We start from the raw sequence: 13968 nt of genomic DNA, 5'->3' as shown, positions 1-13968 counted from the left end.
ATATACTTGAATACAATAAAATACAATACAATACAATACAATAAAATAAAAAATATTGAGGTAGAAAGAATAAAAAACAGAAACACAAGATAAATAGGTAGATAAGGTGCAGTGGCAAGATGATGGTAATAGTACTGATGATATGATGGTAATGTTATTGTTAGACAGTATATAAAAATAGTACAGTATATATAGTATATAATATAGCATAATATATATTTATATATGATAGTAATTATACCAATATAATAGCAGTATATAGTAATAATGGCAGCAACAGTACATATAATAATAATAGTAGTAATATAATAATAATAATAATAATTATAATTATAACATGAACACATGTATAAATATGTGTATATAGACTTATATATCCAAAGAATATACAGAGAGTATGATATAATATATGATATATAGTAGAGGTATAAATATAAGTATTTGACAAGGGATAAAAAGACTCATATTGTATTATTTTATTTAGTTAATTTATATCTAGTGAAAGAGGAGCAGATTATGTGAAATATTATTTTTTCTGAGATTTTCTGTTCAACTGTTAAATTGTTTGGTTTGGTTCTATACTAATATGAAAAGTCTCAATTAGAAAATGTAATATTATTCTAGGTTAATTTATGTTCTTAGATATTTTCTTTTTGTTGCTGTTAAATTTTTTTATGATTTATTTCAACAAATTATTTTTGTGTTATCTTCTAAAGTCAAAGGAGACGTTTAATAAATGTTTGTCAAAGAAGTTTCTGTCGTTTCAGCTCGTTCTTCTCTCTGATGTTTGCTCAAGTGTTTCTGATCAGTTTGGTTTTTATTAGTTATTTGATGATATAAGAATCTTAATGAGACGTGATGATTGACAGCTGAGACTGACTCAGTATTGGTCAAGCTCGTGTATGGGCGGGGCCTCAGTAACTCGACTCCACCCCACGATCAGTACTGCACAGACTGTTATGACATCATAACCACAAGATCAGGGTTAGTCCGACATAGAGCCTTGCCCGGCGGTCGCCCTTCAGATGACAGCGTTAGTACCTGAGATATTTTTGCTTCATTTCTCGCAAGTATGAGGACGTGGAAACATGTCAGCCATCTTTGTTTATAGTCTGGACAAAAACAATTGTATTATAATATTATTTAAAACAATAACCTGCTGTTACCACGGTAACCACATGCAGCTAGCGGGTACTGGCTCCCTCATTAATCGAGCCTGAAACGCATGTACTTTCAACCCGGTCTCAGGCTGCACTGTGATTGGCTAATGTCTGTCACACATCAACACAGCGATGAAAACAGAAGCTGTGTTCTGTTCTCCGGCCACAGGTTCAATTTCATTTCACGCCAGCGACAGATGAGGCTTTGTGCTGCAGAGGAAGATGTTTGTGTGTGAGGTCAGATGTTGTGCAGCAGGGCGGAGCCTCCACAGTCGCTCAGACGATTCTGAAATCATTTCATCTCTGAATTATTGATGAAAACACTGAAGCAGCTGCTTAAGTTGATCAGGGATGAAAAGTCGGAGCAGATCATGTTCCTGCTTTTTCTAAATCTTAGCGGGATCTTCGTTCTCCACTTTACCCCTGCACCATATCTCAGTTCAGGGGTCACATCCTGCAGAGGCTGCATTTAAAGGCTGCTTGCGTCACATGGTTCCTTCCATCCCTGAGAAACAAAGGTTCCTACAGGTGGACTCTTCCTGGCCCAGGAGCCATTGAGCCTCATTGAAGAACTGTTTTCAAAGTTCTAGTGACGTCCAATGCTTGAGTATCACACTTCTACTTATTCCACAGCTGACGGTGCCATGTTAAACACCTAAGGGGAATTGAGAAACTTCAGCTCTGTTGCTAGGGAACAGCTGTAAGGGCGGGACGAGCTGGTGACAGCAGCTTGGAGAATCTTCTGTAGACCAGACTGACCCCTTCCTGTTTGACCTTCACGGTACTAACCCCATCCTGCAGGTCGAGAGGCCAGAGGCCAGAGGTCACAGGTCACCTGTCAGAGGGCAAAGGTCAAATTGGTGCACACAGACAAGTCTGAGATTTCAGGTGAAAATATCCAGACAGGCTGAGCAAATAGTATGGATTCAGATTTGGACTTCCCCTCTGGCGCCACCACGAGGTGATGTATGCTTAGTGACTTAATATGTGCTGATCCTAAAAAACATAACAATAAATATGTAAAAGTCAAAATCACACATATCTTCATTTATATAATTTTTATATGATTGAAATCATTACATGGTGATTAAAAACAATGGATAAATGCATTAACTGATAATCAGTTCAAAATATCTTCTTAATTAATTAGAGCCATTAAGTAAATGATATCTACATAAACATTAACAGCTCATGGGATGGTGCTGGATCGAAAAAGAGAAAAATGACAAAAGAGAAAGTTTGGATCCAGTTCTGGAGACGTCGTCCAGAGTCTGAAACGGTTTCATGAAATGAGATGTGTCTGACGTGAAGCAGCTCTATTTATTAAATCTGCTCAGTGACATTTGAACGTGAAAAACAGTTTCAGACTTGTTCCTCCTCTAACTATAAACTGCTGCTGCTGTGCTCTGTTATCACTTTGTCGACAGTATCACAGAAACAAAGTCCACTGAACTGATATCAGAGGTCAAAGGTCACTGAAGCGGTGATTCTGCTGAAACTGCACAAAGGCACTGGGTAAAGGAGGAAGATCTCTGACAGAGGGAAGAGTTTGAAACGTGACAGATTTCACAATCAGCTCGAGACACAAACTGACTGAAGACAAACGGAATTGTCCCAGAGACACAGAGAGAATCAAACTGTTCCTGAGTGAAGAGACAAACGGACAGAACACCTGAGAGGAGACTCCACACTCGACTCTGGGAAAATAAAACTTTGCAAACTCTCCGTCAGAAAGGAAGCTGGACTCAACCACTGGGAGAAAAACCTGTCGTCCTCCTCAAGTACTGAAGGTAAATTACTGCAGCTCCTTTCTTCATTTTCATTCTCATGGATTATTAATCCTCTGAAAAATATGTTTGTCTTCATTATCTTTATCTCAGGAATTAGTTTGTTTGACTATTGAAAAAACTGCTTTGACCTAATGTTGTGTTGGTGAGTCATGAGTTGAGTTCAGCAGCTCAGTGAGTTTCACATCCTCCAGACGAGACAACAAGTGTCAACACTTCACAATCATCTGAGTTTCATTGTGTTAGAAGTGAGTCTGCATGGACACAGCAGATGATGCGTTCAGGGTCACTCATTCATCAGGAACATTTAACATCTGGTTTGAAACGGCCGGGTTTTCTATTCCAGAGTTGAGTAGTTGTGAGACCAGGTCAATGTAAAGGTGTGTGTTTGTAATGTAATATTATATTATATATATTGTGTTATATTATATTTAATTATATCAAATTATATTATATTATATTATATTATATTATATTATATTATATTAAATTAAATTAAATTAAATTAAATTAAATTAAATTAAATATATATTTATATATATATTATATTGTGTTATATTATATTAAATTATATTAAATTGAATTACATTATATTATATTATATTATATTATATTATATTATATTATATTATATTATATTATATTATATTATATTATATTATTTAATTGTTCTCTTTTCCTGTATTGATACGTCAGAATTATTCCTCGTCATTAGTGAGTCATTCTCAAATTCTTCTACAATATTATGTAACTGAATTGATTTTATAGTTTCTAATGAAATTGAATTGTCTTTATTACTGTTCATGTGTTTGGTTTAAATATAGGTTTGAATAAATTACTATTAAACACCTGACACAAATTCTAAACCTTTCCGAATAATATTTCTGCTCACTATAGAGAGATATGACATCAGAAATAAAAACATGTTCTGCTTTTATAACCACTGATATTTGTTTATTCATTGATCATCTTTGTGTTTACTGATCAGTGTTTTTTCCACCTTTTAAAATCTTTATTCTGTCACATTGAGCAGTTTTTACACTTGTTGGACAGGATTTCACTCCATCATCATCCCTCCATCATCCCTCCATCATCCCTCCATCATCCGTCCATCAGTAGAAAATGGGAAAGATCAGCTCACCCAAAGACAAGTGAGTTAATTTACTGTGTATTTACATTGTTCTGTTCAAACACAGAAATACAAGTATCACCTATGAATATAAATACATGAAGTAAACTCAGGTTCAGGAGCCGGAGCCTCAAAGTGAATCAGTGAAACCAGTCAGATCCTCCCACCCAGCGTTCTCCTTTCAAAAGAAAAGAAGGAACCTCACACACATCCCTCATCCCCCATCCCTCCTTCCTTCTTCCTCATCCCTCCTTCCTCCTTTCTCATCCCTCCTTCCTCCTTCCTCGTTCCTCCTTCCTCCTTCCTCATCCCTCATCCCTCATCCCTCATGCGTCATCCCTCCTTCCTCCTTTCTCGTCTCTCATTCCTCCATCCTCATCCCTCCTTCCTCATCCCTCCTTCCTCATCCCTCCTCCTCATCCCTCATTCCTCATCCCTCCTTCCTCCTTTGTCATCCCTCCTTCCTCCTTTGTCATCCCTCCTTCCTCCTTTGTCATCCCTCATCCCTCATCCCTCATCCCTCATCCCTCATCCCTCATCCCTCATCCCTCATCCCTCATCCCTCATCCCTCATCCCTCATCCCTCATCCCTCATCCCTCATTCCTCATCCCTAATTCCTCCACCCTCCATCCTCATCCCTCCTTCCTCATCCCTAATTCCTCCACCCTCCATCCTCATCCCTCATCCCTCATCCCTCCTCCTTATCCCTAATCCCTCATCCCTCCTTCCTCATTCCTCCATCCTCATCCCTCCTTCCTCATCCCTCCTCCTCATCCCTCCTTCCTCATTCCTCCATCCTCATCCCTCCTTCCTCCCTCCTCCTTCCTCGTCCCTCATCCCTCATCCCTCATCCCTCCATCCTCATCCCTCATTCCTCATCCCTCCTTCCTCATCCCTCCTCCCTCATTCCTCCTTCCTCATCCCTCCTTCCTCATCCCTCCTTCCTCATCCCTCCTTCCTCACCCCTCATTCCTCCATCCTCATCCCTCCTCCTCATCACTCCTCCTCATCCCTCAGATATGATAGATATGTTTTGAGATATGATATATATATTTTAAGGAGACAGAGGTTTAAGGTTGTTTGACTTTGCCAATGGTTTGTGCTCAACTGAAGTCTGCTGCTTACTCAATAAAATGTGACTAAACTTTTATTTTGAAAGGTATTTCGGAGTGTGGTTGATCTTCTTCCTTCTCGGTTTGGGGACACTGTTGCCATGGAACTTCTTCATGACTGCGACCGTGGTATGACATCACTTCCTGTCTGTCCTGTTAATGACCTTGTCCCTGATTGACGACCACAGTCTGATTCATTATTCACGTCGATGGAAACTCCTGATGACGCAAATAAACATTGAGTGAGTTTGTATTTTAACCACGTGTCTCCTGTGTCTTCAGTACTTCACCAGCCGTCTGAAGGACCCATTGGTCGAGGCTTCAGCCAATCAGACAGAGGCAGCAGGTGAACACCGCAGCGTTCTGGAGGCGAAGTTCAACAACGTGATGACGCTGTGCGCGATGCTTCCGCTGCTGCTCTTCACGTGCCTCAACTCCTTCCTGCACACCATGTGAGCCGCGCGCATCCTCTGAGACAACACTGCCCCCTCGTGGACAGAGCAGGGAACTGAAGGAGCAATCAGTCTCTATGAATTATCAATTACCATCATTATATATATATAGCTCTATATACATATATCTATATATATTTTTATATGTAAAGTAAATGTTTTTTTTCCTTTTTTCTTTTTCGAGGAATAGAACAACAACAGTTCGGCTTTTTTGTGGAACTGGTTTATATGCTTATATACCAGTGACAATGATTTATAACAATAATATCTAAATACTTGATCGCTCTCTCCACCGACCGCAACAGGCTTCAACGTTTTTCTTTGTTTGTTCAACAGTTTTCATTATCATGTTGTTTGACAGTTTGATTCCTGAGCCGTCAGTCGATTCTTGATCTTCTTCTTCTCTGGGTTCAGTGTTTCTCAGCGAGTGCGTGTGATGGGCAGTCTGCTCGTCATCATGGTCGTCTTCATCGCCACCGCCATCCTCGTCAAGGTTCCTCTGGAGCCGCTCACCTTCTTCTCTGTTACCATGGTGAAGATCGTCATCATCAACTGTGAGTCGGTTTGTTTACCTGAACTAAACCGGAAGTTACTGGATAAGAACAAATCGTTTTCTAGTACAGGCGCCAGGGCAGTCTGTTGATCTGTTTGTTTGTTTGTTTGTTTGTTTATCTGTTTGTTTGTTTGTTTGTTTGTTTGTTTGTTTGTTTACAGCCTTCGGGGCCGTGCTGCAGGGCAGTCTGTTGATCTGTTTGTTTGTTTGTTTGTTTGTTGATCTGTTTGTTTGTTTGTTTGTCTGTTTGTTTGTTTACAGCCTTCGGGGCCGTGCTGCAGGGCAGTCTGTTGATCTGTTTGTTTGTTTGTTTGTTTACAGCCTTCAAGCCAAGCTGCAGGGCAGTCTTTTGATCTGTTTGTTTGTTTGTTTGTTTGTTTACAGCCTTCGGGGCCGTGCTGCAGGGCAGTCTGTTGATCTGTTTGTTTGTTGATCTGTTGATCTGTTTGTTTGTTTGTTTGTTTACAGCCTTCGGGGCCGTGCTGCAGGGCAGTCTGTTGATCTGTTTGTTTGTTTGTTTGTTTGTTTGTTTGTTTGTTTGTTTGTTTGTTTGTTTGTTCACAGCCTTCGGGGCCGTGCTGCAGGGCAGTCTGTTGATCTGTTGATCTGTTTGTTTGTTTGTTTGTTTGTTTGTTTGTTTGTTCACAGCCTTCGGGGCCGTGCTGCAGGGCAGTCTGTTGATCTGTTGATCTGTTTGTTTGTTTGTTTGTTTGTTTGTTCACAGCCTTCGGGGCCGTGCTGCAGGGCAGTCTGTTGATCTGTTTGTTTGTTTGTTTGTTTGTTTGTTCACAGCCTTCGGGGCCGTGCTGCAGGGCAGTCTGTTGATCTGTTTGTTTGTTTGTTTGTTTGTTTGTTCACAGCCTTCGGGGCCGTGCTGCAGGGCAGTCTGTTGATCTGTTTGTTTGTTTGTTTGTTTGTTTGTTTGTTTGTTTGTTTGTTTGTTTGTTTGTTTGTTCACAGCCTTCGGGGCCGTGCTGCAGGGCAGTCTGTTGATCTGTTTGTTTGTTTGTTTGTTTGTTTGTTTGTTTGTTTGTTTGTTTGTTTGTTTGTTTGTTTGTTCACAGCCTTCGGGGCCGTGCTGCAGGGCAGTCTGTTGATCTGTTTGTTTGTTTGTTTGTTTGTTTGTTTGTTTGTTTGTTTGTTCACAGCCTTCGGGGCCGTGCTGCAGGGCAGTCTGTTGATCTGTTTGTTTGTTTGTTGGTTTGTTTGTTTGTTTACAGCCTTCAAGCCAAGCTGCAGGGCAGTCTGTTGATCTGTTTGTTTGTTTGTTTGTTTGTTCACAGCCTTCGGGGCCGTGCTGCAGGGCAGTCTGTTGATCTGTTTGTTTGTTTGTTTGTTTGTTTACAGCCTTCGGGGCCGTGCTGCAGGGCAGTCTGTTGATCTGTTTGTTTGTTTGTTTGTTTACAGCCTTCGGGGCCGTGCTGCAGGGCAGTCTGTTGATCTGTTTGTTTGTTTGTTTGTTTGTTTGTTTGTTTGTTTGTTTGTTTGTTTGTTTGTTCACAGCCTTCGGGGCCGTGCTGCAGGGCAGTCTGTTGATCTGTTTGTTTGTTTGTTTGTTTACAGCCTTCGGGGCCGTGCTGCAGGGCAGTCTGTTGATCTGTTTGTTTGTTTGTTTGTTTGTTTGTTTGTTTGTTTGTTTGTTTGTTTGTTCACAGCCTTCGGGGCCGTGCTGCAGGGCAGTCTGTTGATCTGTTTGTTTGTTTGTTTGTTTGTTTGTTTGTTTGTTTACAGCCTTCAAGCCGAGCTGCAGGGCAGTCTGTTGATCTGCTTGTTTGTTTGTTTGTTTACAGCCTTCGGGGCCGTGCTGCAGGGCAGTCTGTTGATCTGTTTGTTTGTTTGTTTGTTTGTTTGTTCACAGCCTTCGGGGCCGTGCTGCAGGGCAGTCTGTTGATCTGTTTGTTTGTTTGTTTGTTTGTTTGTTTGTTTGTTTGTTTGTTTGTTCACAGCCTTCGGGGCCGTGCTGCAGGGCAGTCTGTTGATCTGTTTGTTTGTTTGTTGGTTTGTTTGTTTGTTTACAGCCTTCAAGCCAAGCTGCAGGGCAGTCTGTTGATCTGTTTGTTTGTTTGTTTGTTTGTTCACAGCCTTCGGGGCCGTGCTGCAGGGCAGTCTGTTGATCTGTTTGTTTGTTTGTTTGTTTGTTTGTTTACAGCCTTCGGGGCCGTGCTGCAGGGCAGTCTGTTGATCTGTTTGTTTGTTTGTTTGTTCACAGCCTTCGGGGCCGTGCTGCAGGGCAGTCTGTTGATCTGTTTGTTTGTTTGTTTGTTTGTTTGTTTGTTTGTTTGTTTGTTTGTTCACAGCCTTCGGGGCCGTGCTGCAGGGCAGTCTGTTGATCTGTTTGTTTGTTTGTTTGTTTGTTTGTTCACAGCCTTCGGGGCCGTGCTGCAGGGCAGTCTGTTTGGAATGGCCGCTCTGCTTCCAGCTTCGTACACGACTCCGATCATGAGCGGTCAGGGACTCGCTGGAACCTTCGCTGCCTTCGCCATGATCTGCTCCATCGCAAGTCCGACCAATAACTTACAATCAATAACTTTTTCCTCTATTCAATAATTATTTTGTTTGTGTTAATGATGTAAAGTTTGATGTCATAACCCCCCCCCCCCCCCTCCCCTGTAGGTGGAGCTGAACTTAATGACGCAGCGTTCGGTTATTTCATCACCGCCTGTGTCGTCATTTTAGTTTCACTCCTCTCATATGTCCTGCTGCCGAAACTGGTAACACACACACACACACACACACACACACACACACACACACACACGCACACACACACGCACACACACACACACACACGCACACACACACACACACACACACACACACACACACACACACACACACGCACCCACATGATAACCTAATCAAAACAAATGTCAGCTGAACACAGGAAGTGAGGTCATAACAACTAACTTTATTTCCTGAGAGATGAGCTGTGATTGGCTGGCAGATACCTGTGATATCAATTATTATATTGATAATAAAACTGGTTGTGACGCATTCTGATTATAACACTTACACTTCAATGTGTGTTGTAGACATGTGTTTGTAATGTTGTGTTGTTGAAGTCGTAGTTTACAGATTTTCCTCGTGTCATAAAATCTTTTAATGAGACAAAGATCGACAATCAGCAGCAACGTAAAGATAAAAACCAGCTGACACCTCAGCTCACGGTTCAGAATCGAGCCCGCAGCCAAATCTAACAAAATAATAAATAAACAATCTGCAGAAAACCATCTGAAACTCGTAGAATGTCGAGTTTATTACCTGGAGCAGAATTTACACACTGAAACCAACTGAAATAAATAAACAGAACATAAACTTGACTTCATGTGAACATGTAGAAACATGTGAACTTAATCTCTGTCACGTTTGAGTTTGATCGTTGTCTGAACTTTTACATGTTTGTGTTTCAGGAGTTTTTCCAGTTTTATCAAGAAAAAAACAAGAAACAGAGAATGGACGACGAGAACTCAGTGAATCTGATGAGTGAAGGTTCAAATACACACAACACAACCATGTAACTGTACACAACCATGTAACTGTACACATACATGTACACAACCATGTAACTGTACACAACCATGTAACTGTACACAACCATGTAACTGTACACATACATGTACACAACCATGTAACTGTACACAACCATGTAACTGTACACAACCATGTAACTGTACACAACCATGTAACTGTACACATACATGTACACAACCATGTAACTGTACACATACATGTACATGTACACATCCATGTAACTGTACACATAGATGTACATGTACACATACATGTAACTGTACACAACCATGTAACTGTACACAACCATGTAACTGTACACAACCATGTAACTGTACACAACCATGTACACAACCATGTAACTGTACACAACCATGTACACATACATGTAACTGTACACAACTATGTACACAACCATGTAACTGTACACAACCATGTAACTGTACACAACCATGTACACAACCATGTAACTGTACACAACCATGTACACATACACGTAACTGTACACATACATGTACATGTACACATCCATGTAACTGTACACATCCATGTAACTGTACACATCCATGTAACTGTACACATACATGTACATGTACACATACATGTAACTTTACACATCCATGTACATGTACACATACATGTAACTTTACACATCCATGTAACTGTACACATACATGTACATGTACACATCCATGTAACTGTACACATACATGTACATGTACACATACATGTAACTTTACACATACATGTAACTTTACTGATACATGTACATGTAACTGTACACATATATGTACACATACATGTAACTTTACTGATACATGTACATGTAACTGTACACATATATGTACACATACATGTAACTTTACTGATACATGTACATGTAACTGTACACATATATGTACACATACATGTAACTTTACTGATACATGTACATGTAACTGTACACATACATGTAACTGTACACATACATGTAATGTACATCTAACACGTGACTCTTCTTCCTCTGCAGACAGGAAACAGGAAGCAGTTTCTGAAACTCAAAACATCTCCATGATGACAATATTTAAAAAGGTCAACGACATAAAATCTGGATCAATTAAAATCATTGATTGTATGGATGATCAATCATCAGATTGACGATGAGTCTGTTTTCATTGTTTAGAAAAAACCTTTTTGTTGATGACATTAACACGTCACCGTCATGAATGACCTTTGACCTTCAGCTCTGGCTGCTGGCTCTCTCCGTCTGTTTCACCTTCACCGTCACCATCGGAACTTTTCCCGCCATCACGGCCGACACCAAGTCCACGCTGGACATCGGAGAGTCCTGGGGTCAGTTCACACGTTGTTGTTTATTGTTGTTGTTTGTCAGTCATTTAAAAAACAATTCTAATTCAGCGTTTGACCTTTGACCTTTCTGTGGGGTTTAGCTCTTCTTGATCACATGACAGCGTCATACAGGCTTTAATATGATCCCGCCCGGTGCGCTTGTTTTTTAGGCATGTACTTTATACCTGTCAGCTGTTTCCTGCTCTTTAATCTGTGTGACTGGAGTGGGAGGAGCTTAACAGCTGTCTGCCTGTGGGTGAGTTTCAGAGACAACAAACGCACCTACACGTCCTCTGTCTCCACCCGGTTCATACAGTCTGTCCTCTGTGTCTGACCTCTGTCTCCACCCGGTTCATACAGTCTGTTCTCTGTGTCTGACCTGTCTCCACCCGGTTCATACAGTCTGTCCTCTGTGTCTGACCTGTCTCCACCCGGTTCATACAGTCTGTCCTCTGTGTCTGACCTCTGTCTCCACCCGGTTCATACAGTCTGTCCTCTGTGTCTGACCTGTCTCCACCCGGTTCATACAGTCTGTCCTCTGTGTCTGACCTCTGTCTCCACCCGGTTCATACAGTCTGTTCTCTGTGTCTGACCTGTCTCCACCCGGTTCATACAGTCTGTCCTCTGTGTCTGACCTCTGTCTCCACCCGGTTCATACAGTCTGTCCTCTGTGTCTGACCTCTGTCTCCACCCGGTTCATACAGTCTGTCCTCTGTGTCTGACCTCTGTCTCCACCCGGTTCATACAGTCTGTCCTCTGTGTCTGACCTGTCTCCACCCGGTTCATACAGTCTGTCCTCTGTGTCTGACCTGTCTCCACCCGGTTCATACAGTCTGTTCTCTGTGTCTGACCTGTCTCCACCCGGTTCATACAGTCTGTTCTCTGTGTCTGACCTCTGTCTCCACCCGGTTCATACAGTCTGTCCTCTGTGTCTGACCTGTCTCCACCCGGTTCATACAGTCTGTCCTCTGTGTCTGACCTGTCTCCACCCGGTTCATACAGTGTGTCCTCTGTGTCTGACCTCTGTCTCCACCCGGTTCATACAGTCTGTCCTCTGTGTCTGACCTCTGTCTCCACCCGGTTCATACAGTCTGTCCTCTGTGTCTGACCTCTGTCTCCACCCGGTTCATACAGTCTGTCCTCTGTGTCTGACCTGTCTCCACCCGGTTTATACAGTCTGTCCTCTGTGTCTGACCTCTGTCTCCACCCGGTTCATACAGTCTGTTCTCTGTGTCTGACCTGTCTGCACCCGGTTCATACAGTCTGTTCTCTGTGTCTGACCTCTGTCTCCACCCGGTTCATACAGTCTGTCCTCTGTGTCTGACCTCTGTCTCCACCCGGTTCATACAGTCTGTCCTCTGTGTCTGACCTGTCTCCACCCGGTTCATACAGTCTGTCCTCTGTGTCTGACCTCTGTCTCCACCCGGTTCATACAGTCTGTCCTCTGTGTCTGACCTCTGTCTCCACCCGGTTCATACAGTCTGTCCTCTGTGTCTGACCTGTCTCCACCCGGTTCATACAGTCTGTCCTCTGTGTCTGACCTCTGTCTCCACCCGGTTCATACAGTCTGTCCTCTGTGTCTGACCTCTGTCTCCACCCGGTTCATACAGTCTGTCCTCTGTGTCTGACCTGTCTCCACCCGGTTCATACAGTGTGTCCTCTGTGTCTGACCGGTCTCCATCCGGTTCATACAGTCTGTCCTCTGTGTCTGACCTGTCTCCACCCGGTTCATACAGTCTGTCCTCTGTGTCTGACCGGTCTCCACCCGGTTCATACAGTCTGTCCTCTGTGTCTGACCTGTCTCCACCCGGTTCATACAGTCTGTCCTCTGTGTCTGACCTCTGTCTCCACCCGGTTCATACAGTCTGTCCTCTGTGTCTGACCTCTGTCTCCACCCGGTTCATACAGTCTGTCCTCTGTGTCTGACCTGTCTCCACCCGGTTCATACAGTGTGTCCTCTGTGTCTGACCGGTCTCCATCCGGTTCATACAGTCTGTCCTCTGTGTCTGACCTGTCTCCACCCGGTTCATACAGTCTGTCCTCTGTGTCTGACCTGTCTCCACCCGGTTCATACAGTCTGTCCTCTGTGTCTGACCTGTCTCCACCCGGGGGAGGACATACAGCAGATACAGAGATTAATGATGACTTGTTGTGTGTTTCCAGCCGAGGAAGGACAGTGTGTTACTTCCTGTGTTGATTGTGTGTCGCGTGGTCTTCGTGCCGCTCTTCATGCTGTGTAACGTTCAGCCTCGACTGCACCTGCCCGTCTACTTCCACCATGACGGCTTCTTCATCGCCTTCATGATCCTCTTCGCCTTCAGTAACGGATACCTCGCCAGTCTCTGCATGTGCTACGGTCCAAAGTGAGAATCAATCGTGACAGATGTAACCTACAGGGGGCAGCAGATTGCCATCTTCATTTAAGCAATTTTTTACTTTATTTAAAATCTATTAAAAGTTTTATAATAAATATCAAATATGCTTAGATAAACAGAACTTTATTTAAAATATTCATGTTAAATATTTCTTGTTTTGCAGGAACGTTCTCCCTCATGAAGCAGAAACCGCCGGCGCCATCATGGCGTTCTTTCTGTCTCTGGGTTTGGCTTTAGGTGCCGGTCTGTCCTTCGTCTTCAGAGCTCTGGTCTGAAACCTCATCAGGTCAACTTGGATTAGGGTTAGGGTCAAGTTAGGTTTAAGTTCAAGTTAGGTTAAGGTTGGGTTAAGATTATCCTGTTTGGCAGAAAATGGTTCATTGAAACATTATTTTCACGTTCACAATTACATTTTGAGCAGTTAAATGTTTTTATTCTGTTTTAACTTGTAAACCTTCATAAAACTACATTGTTATATTTTATACTACATATGATATTATCGTGACTTTAACATCAGACCATTGTTGCAATTGAAGGTCCAGTGTATTTATTGATGTGAT

At 42.4% G+C, this 13968-nt stretch overlaps 1 protein-coding gene across 2 annotated transcripts in view; it reads left to right on the top strand.

The window, feature by feature from the left end:
• Positions 1-2628: 2628 nt before the first annotated feature.
• LOC132995846 (equilibrative nucleoside transporter 1-like) overlaps positions 2629-13968 on the top strand; it is an 11367-nt gene continuing 27 nt past the window's right edge. The window contains exons 1-13 of one of the 2 annotated variants that reach the window (XM_061066066.1): positions 2629-2950; positions 4001-4098; positions 5237-5318; positions 5472-5641; positions 6056-6195; positions 8560-8694; positions 8808-8905; positions 9605-9683; positions 10714-10775; positions 10928-11036; positions 11204-11289; positions 13197-13396; positions 13572-13968. The exon at positions 13572-13968 is cut by the window's right edge and continues 27 nt beyond it. In XM_061066066.1, the coding sequence (XP_060922049.1) occupies positions 4070-4098; positions 5237-5318; positions 5472-5641; positions 6056-6195; positions 8560-8694; positions 8808-8905; positions 9605-9683; positions 10714-10775; positions 10928-11036; positions 11204-11289; positions 13197-13396; positions 13572-13683 (1302 nt within the window). In that variant the 5' untranslated portion in view covers positions 2629-2950; positions 4001-4069 and the 3' untranslated portion in view covers positions 13684-13968. Of the gene's footprint in view, positions 2951-3980; positions 4099-5236; positions 5319-5471; positions 5642-6055; positions 6196-8559; positions 8695-8807; positions 8906-9604; positions 9684-10713; positions 10776-10927; positions 11037-11203; positions 11290-13196; positions 13397-13571 lie in introns of both variants that reach the window. The other variant, XM_061066074.1, reaches the window with a different exon arrangement.

Source organism: Limanda limanda, chromosome 2 (assembly GCF_963576545.1).
Source record: "Limanda limanda chromosome 2, fLimLim1.1, whole genome shotgun sequence".
Lineage (NCBI taxonomy): Eukaryota > Metazoa > Chordata > Actinopteri > Pleuronectiformes > Pleuronectidae > Limanda > Limanda limanda.
Note: the sequence above shows the minus strand (reverse complement) of the source record. Positions and strands in the feature narration are given on the sequence as shown.